The sequence below is a fragment of the Globicephala melas genome, chromosome 16 (genome assembly GCF_963455315.2).
Source record: "Globicephala melas chromosome 16, mGloMel1.2, whole genome shotgun sequence".
NCBI lineage: Eukaryota > Metazoa > Chordata > Mammalia > Artiodactyla > Delphinidae > Globicephala > Globicephala melas.
This window is the reverse complement of record NC_083329.1, coordinates 79262767-79285832: the sequence shown is the minus strand read 5'-3', so window position 1 is coordinate 79285832 and position 23066 is coordinate 79262767. Positions and strand designations below refer to the sequence as shown.

General features: G+C 46.7%; 1 protein-coding gene across 1 annotated transcript in view; it reads left to right on the top strand.

Moving 5' to 3' along the window:
- The window catches only part of KCNK1 (potassium two pore domain channel subfamily K member 1), a 50105-nt gene extending 27279 nt beyond the window's left edge, over positions 1–22826 (top strand). The window contains exons 2-3 of the mRNA XM_030839473.2: positions 16883–17278; positions 21845–22826. Coding sequence (XP_030695333.1) covers positions 16883–17278; positions 21845–22104 — 656 coding nt within the window. The 3' untranslated portion in view covers positions 22105–22826. The remainder of the gene's footprint in view (positions 1–16882; positions 17279–21844) is intronic.
- The last annotated feature ends 240 nt before the right edge of the window (positions 22827–23066 follow it).

The window sequence follows — 23066 nt, the reverse complement described above, 5'->3', positions numbered from 1 at the left end:
TTTATAGTTTGACATTTCCTTCTAGAGGATAAGATTTTCTCTGATGAGCTATTAGTAGACACTTGCCCCAGAGTGAGTCCCCTTCAGCTACTGCACTTCCGCCCTTGCTGTGGTTCTCTTTCCTTATCGAGTCCTCGGACTGTGATACCCTGTCATTCCCTGTTTACAGAGGTCAGAGGAGGAGGTGTGGAGACCTGAACTTCTCAGCTGGGTGTGGGCTGTCCATGGGGCCTTTGGCCGCTTCTGCTTGTCCCCACGTCACCCCCCTTATGGCATGGCGTGATGTGGCTGAATCCGTATACACCACAGCTCACACCATCTCCGGACCCGGTGTCATCTGAGTTCACCTCTCCCCCGTGCCACGCTCAGTGTAGACCATTTGGACTCTGGAGGGAAAGCGTAAATAAGACAGAATCAGCTGTGCTGCCACAATCCCAAAGGAGTTTTCGAAGTTCACGTGTCTTGACAATAAAACTGCCACCCATCTCAGGGGCGTTCACGGTGCTTCTTAAACAGATACCCTACTAATCCATATAGTCCACAAACAGTTATTCAGTGCACCCTACTGACCAGGCGGCTCTTCTGGGCACTTGGGCATGGAACAGTCAACAAGACATCTTAGTATGTAACTAAGTAAGGCGGTGTTTGGTGCGAGACAGGAAACTGAGATGGGGTAGTGGCTTCAGAGTGATGGAGGGGATGGGACCACTTTTGAGAGGGTGCCCTGGAGCCCTCTCTCAGGCAGTGATATTGTTCTGAGACCTGAATGAAGAAAAGGAGCCACTCCTGTGACGGAGCTCAAACTTTTGGAAGAAGAGACAAGAGGCCGGTGTTTTCCAGAGAGTACTATATGAGGGGGGTAGTAGTAGGAAGTTTGGGCAGAGAAGTAGCCAGGGGCCAGATCTTCAGAGTCCAATAAGCTATAGCAAGGAATTAAAGATTGTGTTCTATTTCCGGTACTTGCAGTGAAAAGTCATTAGAGGATTCTAATCCAAGGGGTGATGTGATATGATTTTCGTTATTCAAACATGACGTTAGGGACTCCCCTGGTGGCGCAGTGGTTAAGAATCTGCCTGCCATAGAGAACAAATGGCCACCAAGGGGGGAAAGTGGCGGGGTGAGATAAATTGGGAGATTGGGGTTGACATATATACACCAATATGTATAAAATAGATAACTAATAAGAACCTGCTGGGTAAAAAATAAAATTCAAAAAAAATAAAATTCATATTAAGAAAAAGAGAATTCGCCTGCCAATGCAGGGGACACGGGTTCGAGCCCCGGTCCAGGAAGATCCCACATGCCACAGAGCAACTAAGCCCGTACACCACAACTACTGAGCCTGCACTCTAGAGCCCGTGAGCCACAACTACTGAGCCTGTGTGCCACAACTACTGAAGCCCGTGCGCCTACAGGCCGTGCTCCGCAACAAGAGAAGCTACCGCAATGAGAAGCCCGCGCACCGCAACGAAGAGTAGCCTCCACTAACCTCACTAGAGAAAGCCCACACGCAGCAATGGAGACCCAACGCAGCCAAAAACATAAATTAATTTATTAATTAATTTAAAAAAGAAAAAAAAAAGGAAGTGCTCCCTGTAATCTGTCAGCCTTCTGTACCGCTGTTGGGTTTAGCAGAGCTGTCTGAGAAGTAGTTTTGTTTTTTTTAAAAAAAGCAGGGCTTCCCTGGTGGCGCAGCGGTTGAGAGTCCGCCTACCGATGCAGGGGACACGGGTTCGTGCCCCGGTCTGGGAAGATCCCACATGCCGCAGAGCGGCTGGGCCCGTGAGCCATGGCCGCTGAGCCTGCGTGTCTGGAGCGTGTGCTCCACAACGGGAGAGGCCACAACAGTGAGAGGCCCACATACCACACACACACACAAAAAAAGCTAACCTTATAGTATTGAAGTGGGTGGAATGGTGCCCCCTGCGCGCCCCCAGTTTATGTTCAGGTCCTAACCCTGGATCCTGTGATGTTATTTGTAAAGAGGGTCCTTGCAGATGTAGCTGAGTTAAAGATCTCGAGGTGAGGTTGTCCGTATGGGCCCTGAATGCTGTAACAGATGTCGTGATACGAGACAGAAAAGGAGACGATGCAGAGGGAAGGCCCCGTGGAGGTGGAGTTAGACATGGAGTGATGTGGCCACAAGCCAAGCAAACCACCTTCCTGGAGGCCTGGAGCCACCAGAAGCTGGGAGAGCACGGAGGATCCTCCCCCAGAGCCTTTGCAGGCAGTGCGGCCCTGCCAACATCTTGATTTCAGACCCCTGGCCCCCAGAACCGGGAGAAGATACACTTCAGCTGCCAAGTCGGCTTCTCAAGGCAGCTACAGGGCGCTAACGCAAGTGTCTTATAGCTTTGGCACACATCAGCGGCTGGGGGAGTGGAATCGTGAGGGGAAGTGGGGAAGGGACGCAGGAGAAAAACCATGGGCCATGAATCCAGCAGCAGGGAGAATGATGAAAAGTGATCTGCTTTAGAACATATTTTGGAAGTGAAACCAATAGGATTTGCTGATCGATCAGAGGTTGCGGAGAAGGGAAAGAAGAATTTTTTAAAAATCGCCTTGGTGTGTGGCCTGAAGAATGAACCAGATGCCAGTACTGTTTCCTGAAACGAGGAAGACTAGGCTAGGGAAGGGGCAGATTTGGGCTGAGGCTTTCTGGGTGAGGGGTGATGATGAGGGCAGAGGTGGTCCCCTAAGTATGTCATAATCGAGACATCTTTTGTGGACACATTAATTTTGAGATGACTGTATCACATCCAAGACAGGATTTTGAATAGGATGTTAGGCATAAATTGAAAGCTCAGAAAACAAGACAAGTAAATTTGGGAGCCATCACTGTAGTATATAGATCAGTGGTCCTCAATCCTAGCTGTATGTTGGAGTCTCTTGGGGAGCTTAAAAATATATACCAGGGCTTCCCTGGTGGCGCAGTGGTTGAGAGTCCGCCTGCCGATGCAGGGGACACGGGTTCGAGCCCTGGTCTGGGAGGATCCCACATGCCGCGGAGCAACTAGGCCCATGAGCAACAACTACTGAGCCTGCGCACCTGGAGCCTGTGCTCCGCAACAAGAGAGGCCGCGATAGTGAGAGGCCCGCGCACCGCGATGAAGAGTGGCCCCCTGCTTGCCGCAACTAGAGAAAGCCCTCGCACAGAAACAAAGACCCAACACAACTAAAATAAATAAATTAATTAATAAACTCCTATCCCCAACATCTTCTAAAATATATATATATATATGTATATATATGTACCAGCATCTGCCCTTCATCCCGGACCAGTTGAAGTGACATCTCTAAGGTGTTTAAGAGCCCCCAGGTGAAGCTGATGCGTAGCCAGGTTGAAGAACCACAGGCGTAAAATGGTACTTAAAGCCTCGAGTCTGGATGCGATCATCCAAAGCAGAGCTGCCTCAAAGATGTGACGCTGCTGTTGGGTCACAAGCAGGCTCGACTCTGATCCCCCTCTGCTTCCAGGTGGCTGTCGTCTGGGGTTGGCAGTGAGTGTAGACAGGGTATGAGGGGGGAGTCCTGGAGGGCTCGAGTCTGGTACGCTCACCACGGAGGAAGGACCAGTGAAGGACCCTGAGAAGGGCCTGTGAGCCGGGAGACAGCGAATGAGAGGGAGAAGCCAAGGGAAGAAACTGTTTCAAGGGGGCCGTCAGCTTGGTCAAATGGCGCTTAGAAGTTGAGAAGCGTGAGAATAGAACTATTGGGGGGATTTCACGAGATGGAAGCCATTGGTGACCTGGAGGAGACAGACCTGTTTCAACACAGTGGTTTAGATGGAGGTCATATTGAACCAGTAGAAGGGAGTGCGTTTGGGTCCACAGATCTTCCCAGCAAACCTGGACCAGTGAGGGAGGCCTCTGATGGACCTGTTCCTTCTCCTTTCCCCGCTTAAAATCCAGCATATCTGTGAGCTAGAAAATTCTATTCAAAGTGACTCTTTTGAGCCCAGTGTTTCATCTTTGGGAATGTGGTACCCGAATCCCCTTATTAAGGTGTCAGCTTTATAAGTGGGTGTGTCATCTGCGCCTCTGTTTCCATTCACGTAAATCTTTTTCTTTTCAGTCTGCCTTTGCTACAGAGGGATCCTCTCCCCAGGCTGGGGGATCAGTGAGTTTTATGTGGTTTCTCTTGAGCAAGGTGGTTCTAGTTGAATGACTTCGTACCTGAATGTAAATGAGGTTGTCAAACCCCGCTGCCTGGAACACATTCAGGGCTCAGCAGACATCAGTTGGAACTTAGGGCTGAAATCACCTTAAGGCAGACACAGCTTCCCCCCGGGGAGAGCCAGGTCCACATCTGGGGGTCTCTTGGGAGGAGGGCACCTGAGCCACCAGGGTGGCTGGGAGAGCTTGGCCCTTTACACGCCCCCCGCAGTCCCGCCACCCGGACCGCCCTCACCCCCCTGCCTCTGCCCTGCTCTGTCCTCAAGGCTCTCCCTCCCCCGATGCCGAGCCGGGAGGGCTGCCTTGCCTTTGGGTTCCGGCTGCAAATCCTCTGTTCTGCTCTCGTGCTTGCCCCCCGCCCCGCCCCAAGAATCCTGTCCCCCTGCCCCGGGAGTTTCACAGGAGAATGAAGTCAGGCCCAGCATTTGTGGGGAGCCGTGTTGGAGTGGATTGCACTTCCTTCAGCCTTAGAGAAATAGCATTTTCTGGAACGCTGCTCATCAGTGATGGGTTGCCAGGACAGGAGGTGCTCCCTGGACCGCACCGCTGCAACTCCCCCCCCCCGCCACCGCCCCAAGGCTGGCAGATGGACCTGAGAACTGTGTCCCCCATCTAGGAGCAGACAGCAGGTGTGCATGGGCCCCCTGGCAGTTCTCCTGAGGAAGCTGCAGAATTGACATCCCCCCATCCATCCGGCCCACACACGTCTGAGCTGCCTACAGCCTGGGAGTTTGTGCTCTCAAAGCACAACGGGAGGTGTTAAGCCATCTGTTCAAGGAGATTATGGAATTGTTACAGACTTGTAACAATTTATTTTTTTAAATATATAATTCCAGCACCGTTACTCATTCATTCATTCGTTTATTTATTTGGCTGCACTGGGTCTTAGTTGTGGCACGCAGGATCTTTAGTTGCAGCATGCGGACTCTTAGTTGCAGCATGTGGACTCTTAGTTGTGGCATGCATGTGGGATCTAGTCCCCTGATCAGGGATCGAACCCGGGCCCCCTGCATTGGGAGCGCAGAGTCTTAGCCACTGGGCCACCAGGGAAGTCCCTGTAACAGTTTAAAAAGCACATTTGTATCTTCATGTCTCTGAGTGCCACACCTCTGTGTCCTAATTGATCTTCTGTTCATGTGCTAACTTCCAGCACTGCCCTGTACCAAAGCAGGATTTCAAGGAGTAAAGAAAAATCTAGAATGTCCTCCTCGCTGTTACGTAGATGGAAAACTGTTCTTACATCCACACATCAAAGCCTTAACTTTTAAGTCTGTCCTTCTAGGTTATTTTCAAATATAGACAGAATTAGAGAGAGTTGCATAACGGATCCTCCGTGTACCCACAAGCCAGCTGTCAACACGCTGAATCTTCCCATTCTTATCTCCTCCATCCCACACACCTCCCCCACCCGCTTTTGAGTTTTCCCTGGCATATTGGGTTAGTAAGTTTCGGCTAAGCGATGCTGCGGTGATGTGGCCCTGACCTCAGTGGCTTCCGGTAACCAAGGCACGTGTCCTTGACGGTTGCATGTGGCTTTGCCCTGGGACCAAGGCAGCAAGGCGAGCCTCACCCTGTGGAAGACCCACTCACGGGTGTTCCTGAAGGAGGTCCTGTGCCGACTGGGCCTTGACCCAGAGCCGAGAGAAGTGAGATTTGCTAGAAGGAAAAGTCAAGTCACGTCAGGCCCTAAGAGGAGTACAGAGGTGTTGTGTGTTCCCATATCGATGGTGTGATGGCGTTCCTATCAATTCGTCTGTAGTCCAGAGGCAGGGAGTTAGCATGTGAAGTTCCCTGATTAGGAACATGTACTCCAGGGGAAGTTAGTTAGCATTTGAGAGACCGTAACTAGGAATCCGCTCTCCCGAGCTCTCAGCAAGGCCTAAGTATAGACTAGAGTCCATGAATTAGCATAAGGATTACTACAAGTATTTTCATGGGTAACGTGGATGGCTTTTCATTCAAGTTACGTAGGTTGACGAGAGGTGTTTTTCATCTCCTCTTGCACGAGGGGGTATAAAACCTTTAGAACCCAGCAAATGGATATCCTTCACCATGGCATTCCGGCTCGAGGACTCGGCCGTCTTCAATACTCTGCCACTTCACCAAGCATCCTGAGGATTCTGTCACCTGATTGGACCAGAAGGTGGTAGAAATCTGGCTTCTAGAGAGTGTGGTATCCGCCTCCGCCCAGCCTTTCAAGTAACTGCTTGTTGCAGTACCTAAAGGAGAGAGAACTTTAACCATAGGTTAACCATATGTTGTGCTAACCATAGGTTGTGTGGCTAACCATAGGTTGTGTGGCTATGTAGTGCCTCTCTTCTTTGTAGAACATACCACCTAGTAGAGAACCTTTGTGGGAGGGGTCTCACCTACCTTTAATCATTGGAATTTCCTGGGGTCTACCCATAGGAACGTGGTTGTGGTGAATGGGGCCTTACCGGGCCGTTGACAGTGAAGGGAGTGAGAAGTTGAGAGGGAACCTTTGGATTTTTCTGTTGGAATGGGGGTCGTTAGTGTTGTCCCCAGCTACAGAGAGGCCACAAAGTCCTGTGTGTCAGATTGTCCCTGAGTGCTGTTGTTAGGTGTTTCGCTGTCACCAGGGACTGCTTTACCCATCAGTGTGGTAGAGGGGTGTTGAAGGATGGAGGGAAAATGAAAATGTGAGCAGATGACAGGAGAGAATACGGACGTCTTCTCACTAGCACGCCTAGTGGCCAGTCTGGAAGAGTGTACATATTGTCGAGAGAATTCAGGTAGTGTTTTCAGCATCCACAGAAGAGTTTACTTGCTCTGAACTTCCTGGGTACCAGCATCTGTGCATGGATGCTTTGGTGTCATCCTAATCACGCCTCCAAGAGGTAGGAGGTATTGTTCATATTTGACAGATGAGGAAATGAAGGCATAAAGTTTTCCAGGGTCACGCAGCTAGTCAGAAGCAAAGCCGGGATTCAAATTTAGGATGTCAGATTCCTCGGCCCGTTTCCCTAAGCACCACCTTTGGTTTACACGTGTGGTATTGCAAAGGACTTTTTTTTTTTTTAAATTGATTTATTTTTATGCGGTACGCGGGCCTCTCACTGTTGTGGCCTCTCCCTTTGCGGAGCACAGGCTCCGGACGCGCAGGCTCAGCGGCCATGGCTCACGGGCCCAGCTGCTCCGCGGCATGTGGGATCTTCCCGGACCGGGGCGCGAAGCCGCGTCCCCTGCATCGGCAGGCGGACTCTCAACTACTGCGCCACCAGGGAAGCCTGCAAAGGACTTTTTTGTTTGCACTTTCCTCCCTGTTTTCTCAATGTTCAAGAGCATCAGTGTCTTTAAGGTCCAATGGAAGAGAAAGAGAAAGTTTATTCCAGGAAACTCTGCCTTTCAAAGGTATAGAGACTTTTCCACCAAGGTGAAGTAGACACCTGTGTTTTCCTGCCAGAAAACCTTGGGACGTCACTGCTTTGAGTCTCTGTAAAGCGAGGGGTGGTTTGGTCCAGCAGGCATCCAGGGCTTCTCCACCCCTTTACACCAGACAAGAGTTTAGGACCACTGCTAGCCTGGATTTAGGCTTGGGGCCAGACAGGAGCTATGCTGCTTATCTGCATGGCGGGACTTGGAAATTCAAGGTCAAGTAAATGGTGTGTCTTCTTCTTGTCCTCCAGCACTTTTTCCTTTACCTTTACCCTGTCTTCCACAGGGCAAGGTGCCTGCTGTTCCTAGGGGAAAATAAGTTGGAATTGTCTGCACAGCATCCATGCCCCGGGGGAAAATGCCTACCAGCATGAATTTTCAAACCCTGTTCTAAAAGTGCACGACTGGGAAGCCTTTACAGTCTAAGAACTTTAGACCTCAGGGAAGTAGTGGCTGCAGGATAATTATGTCAAACCCAAAGGCACACCTGAGGGAAGTGGCAGGTGGAGGAAATACAACGAGAAAGGCTTGTTTAAAATACTGGCGCTTTCGGAAGGACTAGACCCTTGTTCTGTTGCTTCCTTCAGTTTTTCTTCTCATTGTTTTCCTGTTGTCAGAAATTTCTAAGACGTGGTCAGGAATGGGTGAGAGAGGAAACGAAAAAGAAATCACAAAAAGACAGACTAGAATATGACGTGTGATTCCTCAGCTGCGCTGTTTTGCACAACAGTCAGGCTCTAGATCAGGATTCCAACTCTTTCGTCAGAGGTCCCGGGGTGGAAGGTAGGTCTGTGTGTGACAGACACACGGGGGGAGCGGGGGCCTGCACAGGTATGCTGACCCCTACACAAGGAGCGAGGACGGGGTGCTGCCACACGCACGGCAGCAGCAGCCGGGGTGAGAATGCCGGGCCCGTGGGTGTAGAGCATCCTCTGTAACAGGCTGTAACGTCTGCAAGAGGTTGGTGTGGAGGGCACTCATCAGGAGGGGGTATGAACCCTCTCATCCGTGTTCTCGTGGAATTGGGACCAGGTAGACCAGGGGTGACCTAAACATTTCTTCTGCAGTAGCTCAAAGGGGAACAGAGGTGGAAAGAAATACTGAGAGTAACCCCAAAGCAAAGGCAGCAGTGAACTAGAAACAGGGACTTCCCTGGTGGCACAGTGGATAATAAGACTGTGCGCTCCCAAAGCAGGGGCCCGGGTTCTATCCCTGGTCAGGGAACTAGATCCCACATGCGTGCCACACCTAAGGAGCCCGCGTGCCACACCTAAGGAGCCCGCGTGCCGCACCTAAGGGGCCCGCGTGCCACACCTAAGGAGCCCGCGTGCCTCACCTAAGGAGCCCGCGTGCCGCATCTAAGACCTGGCACAACCAAATAAATAAATATTTTAAAAACAAAACAAAACAAAAAAACCCCAGAAAAACAGTGAATTAGACTGGACCAAGCAGAAGTCTCAGGTCCAGGGGAAAATCAGGACAGGCCAGTGTGCTGCCTAGATAGCTGTCGATGAAAAAAAATCAATAAACAATCAATAATAAGAATAGAAAAGAGTGTTACCTGAGCCATCTGAGGACTATAGCCCGGGAGCCAGCTTCGCATATGACTCTGAGAAACTGCTCCAGAGAAGCATGGTTTTCGACACAGTTTTATATCTTGTCAGAACAAAGAACGTCAAACAAGTCAGGGATCCATTCCTTCAAGGTTTAAAAGAAACAGACCAGCACATGCACAGCGAGTCAGCACAGCCTTAGCACCTGCGAAGGCAGGCTTGTCATCAAAGGAATCCCAGCCTTGGTATCCCAGGAAGGGAGGCATTTAATCTTTGTGTTTCACGTGGACATTCTTTACTTCTGGTCAGTGTGCCCTTTTCTTTAAAAATTAAAGCAGATGTACAATGTAGATTTGACAGGCCACAAACAGGTTGGGTTTTTTTTAAGTTTATTTATTTATTTTATTTTATTTATTTATTTTCGGCTGTGTTGGGTCTTCGTTGCTGCGTGCGGGCTTTCTCCAGTTGCAGCAAGCGGGGGCTACTCTTCGTTGCAGCGCGTGGGCTTCTCATTGCGGTGGCTTCTCTTGTTGCAGAGCACGAGCTCTAGGCTCGCGGGCTTCAGTAGTTGTGGCACACGGGCTCAGTAGCTGTGGCTCGTGGGCTCTAGAGCACAGGCTCAGTAGTTGTGGCGCTCGAGCTTAGTTGCTCCGCATCATGTGGGATATTTTTGGATGAGGGCTCCAACCTGTGTCCCCTGCATCGGCAGGCGGATTCTTAACCACTGTGCCACCAGAGAAGCCCAAACAGGCTATTTTTAGTTAGCATAAAATTCAAGTTATCTCTTGTAGTAGCCAGAACGACCTCCCTAAATCTCAGCATGTGAACATTTCTTTTATCACAGCCTAGCTCTCACCCAGGGCCCCGGACCCTCAGGGCAGGGTGAGTTTCTGGGAGCTCCCAGCACAGGTTAGCCATGCCCTGTGGTCATTGCGTTAGGTCTGATCTGTCTCCGAGTATTCCGTGATTTGGGAACACACAGGGATTTCTCCAGCTTTCATCGCCCACGTCGTCAGCCATCATCGCTCCTCTGTGTTTCCCAGTTACCCCTCATCACAGCCCCTATGGCCTGATTTAAAAGATCGGTAAACACACGGTTCAAATCCTGCCTCTGCCGCGAGCTTGCTCTTAGAACTTCGGTAAACGGTCTAATCTCAGTGTCTCTTTTTCCGTAAAATAGGGACTTGGCATGCTTATCTCAAAGAGCTGATGTGAAGATTAAAGGAGATGACATTTATAAAGCAAATGCCTGGGTCATAACGTACCAAACGCTTTACATTCATTTTCTCTTTGGAACACTCTTCCCAGGTCTGCAGGGGAGACCAGACTTAACAAGGACCAAATATGAGGGTTTTTTTTTTTTTTTGGCCGTACCACGCGGCACGTGGGATCTTAGTTCCCCGACCAGGGGTGGAACCCACGTCCCCTGCATTGGAGGTGCGGAGTCGTAACCACTGGACCGCCAGGGAGGTCCCGAGGATCCTTTGAAGGTTCTAGGAATTTGAAGTATCGTGAAGTGTCATTGTAATTACGTATTGACCTTATTCCCTGACTTTTTCTAGATGCTCTCCAGCTCATCTCCCCGTTCCCATATCCACTACGCTGGATTCTTCCTGCTTTGGTTGCTAGACTAAGCTCAGGCTTGGCACTGCTTCTGGGCCAGCCCTACGGGCGTGCCTCCCTAGAGGTAGGCTCTGGTTTCGCTCTCCTTCTGTATGACGTGTCTCTTTATTGTGATGCTCTGGAATCTTGGGGCCTTGTTGATCCTGCAGGAGCTGCCCCTCCCAGGCTTAGCCAATCCCGAGATGGTAAAGGGCCCACCTGTGAGTGTGCTTTTCCTATCCAAACCAGCCAGTCCAGAGCCCTCACCCCAGCACCTCCTTTATCGGGCTGTCTCTCTGAGATACTCTCCCGCCGCCCTCGTACCAGGGGACTACCCCAGGGCCGGGTACCAAACAACTAGGGCCAGCCCCTGCATGCCAGAGCCCCCTGAAATGACTCCAACTAGGCAGCCCTAAGCCTGTTTACCCTGCCTCGTCTGTTCCCTTCTGGGGGACCACAATACATGGGGCTGCGTGGAATCCTGGGAAAGCTATACTGAAAACCGGAACTAATCTGGTGATGATCTCATATTGGCTATTGGGTCACGTGCTACCCTCTTGCGCCTCTGGTAACCTAACAAGGGGATTAAGTGACAGTGCTCAGTAGGTGGCCACTTGAGCAAGCTGGTGCTGGGGAAGGTACAGAGAGATTAAGAGCGGATTCTCTTTCAGAGGGAACAGGTCTCTACCTGTCTCTACCACTGCGCCACCAGGGAAGCCCAAGTTTCCGCAACTTTCATTTACGCCTCTGATAATTTCGATTTCATGAAGCAGGGCTTCATAAGGTGATCTTGGCTTGTGAGGATAGGGAGAGGCTGGTGGGAGAAGACATTATAGGGATACATGTCTTAAAAATAGATTGAGGGGCTTTCCTGGTGGCGCAGTGGTTGAGAGTCCGCCTGCCGATGCAGGGGACGCGGGTTCGTGTCCCGGTCCGGGAAGATCCCACATGCCGCGGAGCGGCTGGGCCCGTGAGCCATGGCCGCTGAGCCTGCACGTCCGGAGCCTGTGCTCCGCAACGGGAGAGGCCACGACAGTGAGAGGCCCGTGCACCGCAAAAAAAAAAAAAAAAAAAAAAAAAAATAGATTGAAGATGGTCTAAAAATAGGAAAAAGGGAAAGATCATTGTAATTTGAACTCTAGAGCTAAAAAACATCATTCAAGAGATTAAAAAATTAAAATAAACAGTGCGAGGGAAAAGAAAACATATAGAAATGAAACAGTTGGGATCACTTAGCACTAGATAGTATTCATAGGACTAGTGTAAGCGGTAAAATGAATAAACACATATTTTATTTTTTATTTATTTTAAAATTTTATTGGAGTCTAGTTGATTTACAATGTTGTGTTAGTTTCAGGTGTACAACGAAAGTGATTCGTTTATACATATATGCATTCTTTTTCAGATTCTTTTCTCACATGGGTTATCACAGAATATTGAGTAGAGTTCCCTGTGCTCTACAGTAGGTCCTTGTTGGTTATCTGTCTTATATACAGTAGTGTATGTATGTTAATCCTAAGCTCCTGATTTATTCCCCCCCCCACCACGTTTCCTCTTTGGTAACCATAAGTTTGTTTTCGATATCCGTAAATAAGTTCATTTCTGTTTTGTAAATAAGTTCATTTGTAAGCACGTGGTTTTAGAGTGACCGGTAATGAACCCTGAAAGTTGTTAATGCTTAGAAAAGAAAGCATTCGTAATAGGAATCCCAAAGTTGGCCAGGTTGCTCGCTGAAAAATTTAAATTAGAAAATTAAATCTTTTTGATTGGATAATGTAGAACAAACGGTCAATAAGCAGGTAGCAAACGGTGAAAAACTACATGTTGAAGCAGAATCATCAGAAAGAAAACAGCAGAACAGCCATACATGCGGTATACTATTCATGATAGAAACAAACTAAAACTGTGTTTTTCTGGAAATCTATGTATATGGAGCTAAATGCTTTGAAAAATTTCAGGAACTATTGGCTATAGACTCATAACAGTCACCTCTGGAGACCTGGAGTTGAAGAGGAGGTGGGTGGTCAAGGAGACGTTTTCATCAGTATTCTGTGAAGTTTTCCAATGAAAATGTACTTTCCATATTGAAGAATGAATCATTTTTTTACAACATACAGTTTTGATGGAAACTTTCAGCTGATGTTTATGTGAGCCTCTTTGGAATATAACTCATCCTCTGGGCCACAGGGCATCCTATCACATTTGACTGGTGCCTCTGCAGTTGTGTATTTATTTGTAGGCAAGGATTCCAGATGGAGTGTGCATACATTGTACCATGTTATATTAAATAATATGAATAAATGAGAGGTTGGTTTGTTTTTTTTTTTTGGCCGTGCCACATGTCTTGTGGGATTTTAGTTCCCCAACCAGGGATTGAACCCGGACCCTCAGCAGTGAGAGCTCGGACTGCTAACCACTGGACTACCAGGGAATTCCCAAGAGTATTTTTTTATACGGGCAGGGTCACCACAAGAGGTAGTGGTGAGCGGCACTTCTCTCAAAAGCATCAGGTACATGTGAAGAAATTGCACGTTTGTGACTTGCTGTAATGGACGGAATAGGAGCCCACAGAGGTTCTCTTGGATCTCATTCAGGAGGATGTAAATACAAGAAAAACTAGAAGGCCCGTGTCCAGCATGGCGTGGCTCCAAATTGGATGTTAGCTAGCCTCGTGTCAGGGCTGTTTAGTTAGAGTGACAGATGGCGAAGCCAGATTTCTTGGGAGACTGTCATCGGTGTGATGCGCCCCCTACGCCCTCACCCGCATGATACATGTCCTCCTACCTGCCCTACAGGTGCAGAATCAGAACAGAAAACCCAGCAATCGTGGGATAGGAGGCTACTCTATTAGAACATTTGTACATCCTAGTTTCGTCTCTGTATCCTAAGTTTTTGTTTCTTAAATATATATATATAATATTATATTATTATATTATATTATTTATTTATTTATGTTTGGCTGCGTTGGGTCTTTGTTGCTGTGCGCGGACTTTCTCTAGTTGCAGCGAGCGGGAGCTACTCTTTGTTGTGGTGTGTGGGCTTCTCATTGCGGTGGCTTCTCTTGTTGCGGAGCATGGGCTCTAGGCACGTGGGCTCAGTAGTGTGGCTCGCGGGCTCAGTAGTTGTGGCACGCGGACTTCAGTAGTTGTGGCATGCAGGCTCAGTAGTTGTGGCTCACGGGCTGTAAAGCGCAGGTTCAGTAGTTGTGGCGCATGGGCTTTGTTGCTCCGCGGCATGTGGGATCTTACTGGACCAGGAATTGAACCCGTGTCCCCTTCATTGGCAGGCGGATTCTTAACCACTGCGCCACCAGGGACGTCCCTGGATCCTAAGTTTTTGAAGTTCGTTTTTCCAGTAGACTTTGCCATTCTCAATCTTTTGGGCCCCAAAATTATATGCATAGCCTTAGAAAAATTTAAGGAACACCAAATAAGTAAGGTATTAACATTCTGCTAAATCCTTCCTAGTTTGTAAAGGATGTTAATGTGGTTCTGAGATAAAAATACGAGCTTTGCTTTGCGATTTATCTGGGGAGTCAGTTGACTGAACTTGAGTAAATTATTCACTGCTTCATTATAATTCACTAGGACTGAAGGTTTCTGTCTGGTGCATTCAACTGTCCATTGCAAAAGAATTGCTGTGTACTCAGTAAAGCACTGAAAGTGTAGAGACTGCAGATGAGATATAAATTTTACAGTGTACTTTCCACTAACAAAAATTATTTATGCAAACATCAGAAGGAGAAACTGGCTTTCAAGAGGCACCTACACTTTAGTGATTTTTAATCTCTTAGTGGGAACACATTACTGACCGAAAAAAAAAAAGCATTACTGCAGACAGCCATCCTAGAGTCTTGTAATGATTATCTCTGTGGCTTGGAGATAACATTTTAGTAAATGGAAGTTTAGTTAAGATTCTAATAAAAAGAGCTATTATCATTGGAGAGTAAAAACTGTAGCCTAAAGTATTTTAAAACTAGAAATTAATTTTTTTTTCTACTAGCACTGAAATCGTGTAGTTTATTGGAACAGATGCTACAGAAGAGGTGGGCTATGTGAAATAGGTGTGTTACACTTTTAGTGAAGATACTTCATAGCGATGCTACCAAACAGTAATAAAACCATGGCTTCAAGGCTTTCACGTAGTCTAACAAATTCAGCTAATCTTATGTTTTCTCTACACAATTCCTGCCAAAGTCAATCCATCCCTTACAGTCTCTGCTTGCTCCCCTGTTGTCTCCTGATACTTTTGGTCAGAGGCTCATTACCAAATTTGTGAATCACTTACCAGTCAGCTTTGTTGTGTTAAATAAGATTCCATGATCAGATTCTGTTTCCAGATCTCTGACCATTAAAATATCCTTCCTCCTTAATGCCTGGCATGGCTCTGATTGGCCCCTGTCTTCTGTGATATGGGCTGCTTTACTTATGAAGTCTGATTCCTCTGTAATGTGTTTTTCCTCAAAAGTGAGGCATTCACATTTCTGCTGCTTCCTTTTTTTGCATGAACAGAATTCGACAAGCTTTCTCCATCCTTCATGTTACCCTCTGGAAACCCTAACTGACTCATCTCCCTCTTTAACCACGCCCGGAATCAGCTGAAGCATTCCAGGAGCAGCCAGGTGTGCGAGGACCAGATGGGTTCAGGACCCGATGCTCAGCACAGTGGTTCTCAATCCTCTGAGCGTCTGAGCTCTGGCATCTCTTTACAGAAAATGCACGGGTGTGGAGATATGTTCAAGTGGATACAATTTCAGTAGATTGCTGGGACTCCCTATTCGTTCATAACCTTCTGGGATAAACCACCTTGACTGTCGTGCTGAGGCCAGGCACAGGAGTAACCGGGGCAGCTTCTTGGTGGCCACATAGACCTGGGCCGCCCCCCGTACCCCTGGAAACTGGTATAAAGCAGAGAATCCGGAGATCTGAAGCTGAAGGTTTTTCAGAGTTATTTCTAAGCAGGATATATTTTAGAAATCAGGTTTTGAAGCCACTTTTCAATAATAACCCCATGAGTGAGGGTTTTTTTTCAGAAGCTGATTTCACCCGAAAAAATGCATTTAGTTGGCTTTTTCCTGGACAGACTTGTTCAGACATGGGCATCCTTTCAGGAAGAAGGGATTGTGAGATTTATTTTTTATTTTTTTCCGGTATGCGGGCCTCTCACTGTTGTGGCCTCTCCCGTTGCGGAGCACAGGCTCCGGACGCGCAGGCTCAGCGGCCATGCCTCGTGGGCCCAGCCGCTCCGCGTCATGTGGGATCTTCCCAGACCGGGGCACGAACCTGTGTCCCCTGCATCGACAGGCGGACTCTCAACCACTGCGCCACCAGGGAAGCCCCAGGGCTTGTGAGATTTTAAAAACAGTCCGTTGGCTTCTCTCTTGCAGCCATTTGTCAGATGAAGTCTCTTGACTAGCTTGATTTGGGAATGACTGAAACCTAGTGGAAAATCAGAGACATAGGTTTTGACCACTGACCCTAACGGGTGGGGGTTTTTTATGTCTGTTTTGTGGACTATATGGCATCTTGGAACCTACAGAAATGACAAGGCGGAAAAAATGTTAACAGTTTGTGGATGTGCCGTTTAACCAGATCATCGAACAAAGTATTTGAAAAGAAGCATTCAGCCCTGTGACTCGGTGTGCTTTCATCTTCGTTTATCTTCCTGTTTCTTGATGTCTGTATCCTCACTGAGTCTTCCCCCATCTTCCCACTGTACCGTCATCTGCCTGGTTCTAGTGTTTCGGAGCAAGCCTGTACTGGCTTTGGATCCTAATGAGGCTCCTGGGGAAGGTTGGGGGGAGCGGAGTGGGGAGGGGTACACCCTCCTGGCACAGAGGCATCCTATCATGCATTTTCCCTGATGGCTAAGACGACGAAGCGTTAGCTCCGCCGCACACAGAGCTTCTATTTCAGCCTAACAATGACCTCAACGCCAGGCTTGGATGTGTCGGGAAGAGCCGGGTGGATCTGACCCAGGGGGATGGACTTCCCAAATGTATGGCGTCCGCTGCTGAATCTTACTGCAGTAACGGGATACAGCCTTTGAAGCACCAACGTAAATTTCGTCTGGCTCATCTCCTGGGTGGGAGGGGAGGACGGCTGGACGGCAGGCGTGTGTTATTTATACGGTGTTTTCCACCTCTTCCCCTTTCAGGTTATGGCCACACTGTGCCCCTGTCCGACGGGGGCAAGGCCTTCTGCATCATCTACTCGGTCATCGGCATCCCTTTCACCCTCCTGTTCCTGACGGCAGTGGTCCAGCGTGTCACCATCCACGTCACCCGCAGGCCAGTCCTCTACTTCCACGTCCGCTGGGGCTTCTCCAAGCAGGCGGTGGCCATCGTCCACGCTGTCCTTCTCGGTGTGATCACTGTGTCCTGCTTCTTCTTCATCCCGGCCGCGGTGTTCTCCCTCCTGGAGGATGACTGGAACTTCCTGGAATCCTTTTACTTCTGCTTCATTTCCCTGAGCACCATTGGCCTCGGGGATTATGTTCCCGGAGAGGGCTATAATCAAAAATTCAGGGAGCTCTACAAGATTGGGATCACGTGTGAGTATTGGGGTTCATGGACTCTGCCCCCGCCAGGGCTCTGTTGGCAATTCCAAGCTCCACTCACCCACTCGTGGAGAGCCGCTCATCAGAGCCCTGACTGCTTTCCATGGATAAGTTTTCCATTTTGCCACCTTCCCATAACTTTTCATTTCATCATGATTCCTTTCAAAATGCTTTAAGCAAAAGCCTTATTACTGAGAATTATTGTTTCCCAGGCACCTTAAAAGTACCCATCAATTTCTTACTAGTAATGTAAGAGACACTATAAATGACAGCACAAGAATGCACCACACAGAATAACTTGATAATCAACTTTTTAAAAATTTTTTTCTCGGTACGCGGGCCTCTCACTGTTGTGGCCTCTCCCGTTGTGGAGCACAGGCTCCAGACGCGCAGGCCCAGCGGCCACGGCCCACAGGCCCAGCCGCTCCACGGCATGTGGGATCCTCCCGGACTGGGGCACGAACCCGTGTCCCCTGCATCGGCAGGCGGACTCCCAACCACTGCGCCACCAGGGAAGCCCGATAATCAACTTTTGATTTAAAAAAATTGCTCTACTTTATTAACTATTTTAAGCTCAAGAAAACCAGGACTAGGATGTAGCCTGTTAACAATCCATCATGTTCTTTCATTTACCAGGAAAATCGTAAACCAGTTGCTCATCTCATTTGTCCATCTGGTTCTTTTTTGAAGAAGTTAGACCATGTTTGCCGCTTTCAGAATTTTATATGTGGAAAATAGGCATAAAATTCAGATGGCCAGTGACTTATAACTTAAACGATATTTGAAAAATTCAATATAATGTCATGGAAAACTTAGAAATCCATTGGCAAGAAACTATTTATTTTTGTGTGTCTGTTTCCTGTCTGTTCACAATGTATAGAATTACATCATACTGTATGTACAGTTTTGTTTTTGAATTTAATTGAATTGAATGTTTTTATCCAGCAGGTTCTTATTGGTTCTCTATTTTATACATATACATACATGTATATATGTCAATCCCAGTCTCCCAGTTCATCTCACCACCACCATCCCCTGTACGTATAGTTTTCATTTCTGCCTTCTCAGGAATTTTTCAAGACTCAGCTCATGCCATGTCTTCTAGGAAATCACAGTACATACTCAGGCAGCCAGATGTTCTGGCCTGGCCCTATCCTGTAGTCTTAACATGACAGAAGGATTAGTTGAACTGTATGTATTTTCGCTTTTCTATGAAACCGTGCTCACTCAGGACAAAGGCTTCACTAATAAACACCCAGTGCTTTCAGCAGTGCCTGGCTACCATACAGGTTCCATAAACATTTACCAAATGGTTACAGGAGGGATTGCACATTTCCTCTACTTACCATATTTATCTTTAATATCCGCATAATATTTTATCGGGTGCCTATACCATCATCTAGTCCTGCTTCGATCAAATATTTGTTTGTTTATTTATTTATTATTTTTAAAAATAAATTTATTTATTTATTTTTGGCTGTGTTGGGTCTTCGTTGCTGCGCGTGGGCTTTCTCTAGTTGCGGTGAGCGGGGGCTACTGTTCGCTGCGGTGCACGGGCTTCTCATTGCGGTGGCTTCTCTTGTTGCGGAGCACGGGCTCTAGGCACACAGGCTTCAGTAGTTGTGACACGCGGGCTCAGTAGTTGTGGCTTGCGGGCTCTAGAGCTCAGGCTCAGTAGTTGTGGTGCACCGGCTTAGTTGCTCTGCGGCATGTGGGATCTTCCTGGGCCTGGGCTCGAACCCGTGTCCCTTGCATTAGCAGGCAGATTCTTAACCACTGTGCCACCAGGGAAGCCCTCCATCAAATATTTAGATTGCTTCCAGTTGGGGGGCATTATAAATAATACTGCAGTAAATACTTTTGTATGTTTACATGTTTTTCTACTTTGTTATCTTTCCAGGAAGTGGGCTGGCTGACCCAAAGTGAACATGCCCTTTGGTGACTCATAGATCATGTTGACCCAGTGCTTTCCAAATGGCCTATGAGTTTACAGTACCACCAGAATTACCTAATGCAAGACTTTCTTGTCTTGCATTAGGGTAAAATGTTTACCTCCTTCTCTGAATTTAATTTTTTCATGACTTAAGAGATGTTGAATTCGTTTCTTTAATTAATTATGGTGGCTAGCTCTACTTTTCTCTTGTGCTAATTGTTTGCTCATAAATTTTGCCCAACGGTTTAATGTCCTCAATGTTTCATGTAATACTAAATCCTTACAGAACGTTTTAAGGCTTGTTTCCATGTGAATTGTAGTTTTCTTAGGCTCTCTGAATAGTGCGTGTGCCAGGTGGAGCAAATGAACGTTCCAAAGGTATATTAGTTTGTGGATAGGCTAAAGTCCCGCAGCTTTTGTCTGAAACATCATGGCTCTTTTTGTCAGCCCTCAAGAGTTCGACTACATAGTGCATAAAGGAAAAGGAGGAGATTAGCCATTAGTCTACTACCAATGTCATTGCTATTTCTAAAATATGCTATCTTATTACCAAACCCTAATAACCAAATTCTAAAGATACTAGAAAACTGTCACTTTGCATTCTTGATGTAATCAGCCTCCTTGTTCCAGTTATGCTACCGATTCTGACTTCCCTGGTTCATTTATTTTCTGAAAATAGTCCTCAAACGTTTTACCATTTGGGGTCATGAAACTGGGATTTTTGTTACTCTTTGAGTTTTCATTTTCGTGTTTTTGTTCCTTTCCCTGATGAAAACCTTTTTTTTTTCTGAAAACCGATTTTAAATGCCTTGGAATCGACTTAAAATTACCATTTTCCTATCACGGATTCCAAGGAATAGCACTTTACCTGAAGCAACAGGTTATCTTTCATTTTGGAGTCAGAAACATAGTATTTGAGGAATGGTTCATGTGCCCCAGAAATGACTGGTCACATAATGGAAAGCTTAGTCTGCTAGCGGGGCCCCGGTGAAAGTGTAAATAACCACACCCAAAGACCTTGTAAATATCCACATCTGTTCCTTTTTTTTTTTTTTTAATATTTATTTATTTATTTGGTCACACTCGGTCTTAGTTGCAGCAGGCGGGCTCCTTAGTTGTGGCATGCGGGCTCCTTAGTTGTGGCATGCATGTGGGATCTAGTTCACTACCAGGAATCGAACCTGGGCCCCCTGCATTGGGAGTACAGAATCTTATCCACTGCACCACCAGGGAAGTCCCTCCACGTCCATTCTAAAGGGAATTTTCATCTAGCTTAAACTGTAATGTCTACTGCTAAAAGCATTGAGTGCTGAAAAGGGTGGCAAGGTTTGTGCCAAGCACTCCTGATAATACATCAGAAACTCTTCCGAAATGTCACTGGCTTTTTGAGAAGCACTGATTATACAGTGGAGGGGAGGTTGCCCTTGGGCGAGTACAGTGTGTTATCTCTCTTTAACAATGCCTTATCAGGCCCAACTTCTTTTTTTCCCAGAATCACACCATGTGATTCTGAATCATCCAGGGTTGTAGAAGGTTAAGTCATTCTTTTTTTTTAATTTATTTATTTTATTGAAGTATAGTTGATTTACAATGTTGTGTTAATTTCTGCTGTGTAGCAAAGTGAGTCAGCTATACAGATATACATTCTTTTTCATATTCTTTCCCATTATGGTTTAACACAGGATGTTGACTATAGTTCCCTGTGCTGTACAGTAGGACCTTGTTGTTTATCCATCTTATATATAATAGTTTGCATCTGCTAACCCCAAACTCCTAATCCCTCCCTCCCCCTTGGCAACCAGAAGTCTTTCCTCTGTGTCTGAGTCTGTCTCTGTTTCATTGATAAGTTTATTTGTGTCATATTTTAGATTCCACATATAAGTGACATCATATGGTATTTGCCTTTCTCTTTCTGACTTACTTCACTTAGTTTGATAATCTCTGGGTCTATCCTTGTCGCTGCAAATGGCATTATTTCATTCTTTTTTATGGCTGAGTAATATTCCATTGTATATATGTACCACATCTTTATCCATTCACCTGTCGATGGACACTTAGGTTACTTCCATGTCTTGGCTATTGTAAATAGTTCTGCTATAAACATTGGGGTGCATGCATCTTTTCAAATTAGAGTTTTCTCTGGATATATGCCCAGCAGTGGGATAGCAGGATCGTATGGTAGCTCTATTTTTAGTTTTTTGAGGAACCTCCATACTGTTTTCCGTAGTGGCTGTATCAATTTACATTCCCACCGACAGTGTAAGAGGCTCCCTTTTCTCCACACCCTCTCCAGCATTTGTTATCTGTAGATTTTTCAATCATGGCCATCTGACTGGTGTGAGGTGATACCACACTGTAGTGTTGACTTGCATTTCTCTAATAATTAGCGATATTGAGCATCTTTTCATGTGCCTGTTGGCCATCTGTATGCCTTCTCTGGAGAAACGTCTACTTAGGTCTAGGAGGTTAAGTCATTCTCCATTTTTCTCTGGGTCGTCCCTCTTTGACCCGTGGAATTCAACACATCCCTAGAAATTATAGAAGTGGCAATGGATTTATTCATCAGCAGATGGGTTGCGTCTTGCGTGGCTTGATCGCACTGAGACGCTGTCATTTCTCTCACACAGGTTACCTGCTTCTGGGTCTTATTGCCATGTTGGTGGTTCTGGAAACCTTCTGTGAGCTCCACGAGCTGAAGAAGTTCAGAAAAATGTTCTATGTGAAGAAAGACAAGGAGGAGGATCAAGTGCACATCATAGAGCACGACCAGATGTCCTTCTCCTCCATCACGGACCAAGCGGCCAGCGTGAAGGAGGACCAGAAGCAGGATGAGCCTTTTGTGCCCCCCCAGTCACCGGCCTTTGCCGACGGTGTCGCGAACCAGTAGGCTTAGGGCTTTGCCGCGCTGTCCCAGAGCGCAGGCTCCAGGCAGTGGGCGGAGGCTTCACTTTGCTCATTTTGATGAGTATGTAAAAGCCAAGGTGACATTTGAACAAATATCTACTGTCTGCAAGATTTTTTGTATAATGGAGCAAAGGAAGCTCTTACTCTGGAGGACTGTCTTAAATCCGAGAAAATGGGGTCTGTACCCGTCATTCATATGTGACAAAATTATCTCGACTTTACTAATAGGTGAACAACACTTGAAGCAGGGTGCCTCTGTGGAGAGAAGCAGATTTTATACTTTTCGTTGGGGACTTTGGGATTTGCATTTAAATCATTTAGCTGATGGTTAAATGGCGACATTTATATTTAAAAGCAAAAAAGAAAAGCATAGAGATGTGTTTTACAAATAAGTTTATGTGTACTGGTTTGCATGTGCCCATCTAAAATCATTATTTTTGTAGACTCTAAGTTAAACCTACTATTTATAATGACTAGATAACCATTAACTGTGTACATATAAAGTATAAATATGTTTATATCCTGTACATACGGTTTAGGTCACCGGATCCCAGCACACTTCTTAACCCAAGACTGTAGAGATTTTCCCTTTTGATTTCTCTTTATACTGAAGAATCAAAAGTTGCTGCAATAAAATAAGGGGAATAACACACTTATGAGTGAATTACTTTAGTATTCTGCTACAATAAATGTTTCTACCCTCTCGCAGTAGTATGGTCTCAAATGTCTAAAATGTTTGTAAGCATTTCTCTGGAGGTGAACAAGTAACAAAGAATATGATTTTGTAAAGAACGAAAAAAAAGAAAGAAAAAGTTAAGATATTTTGTTTTGGACGTGAATTATGATTTGCTATCACCTCGTACTAAAGCACAGAACCGGAACACAGACGCTCCAAACGAACAGATTCTGTCAAATTAGTCCGAGAGTTTTTTTAAGTTATAAGTT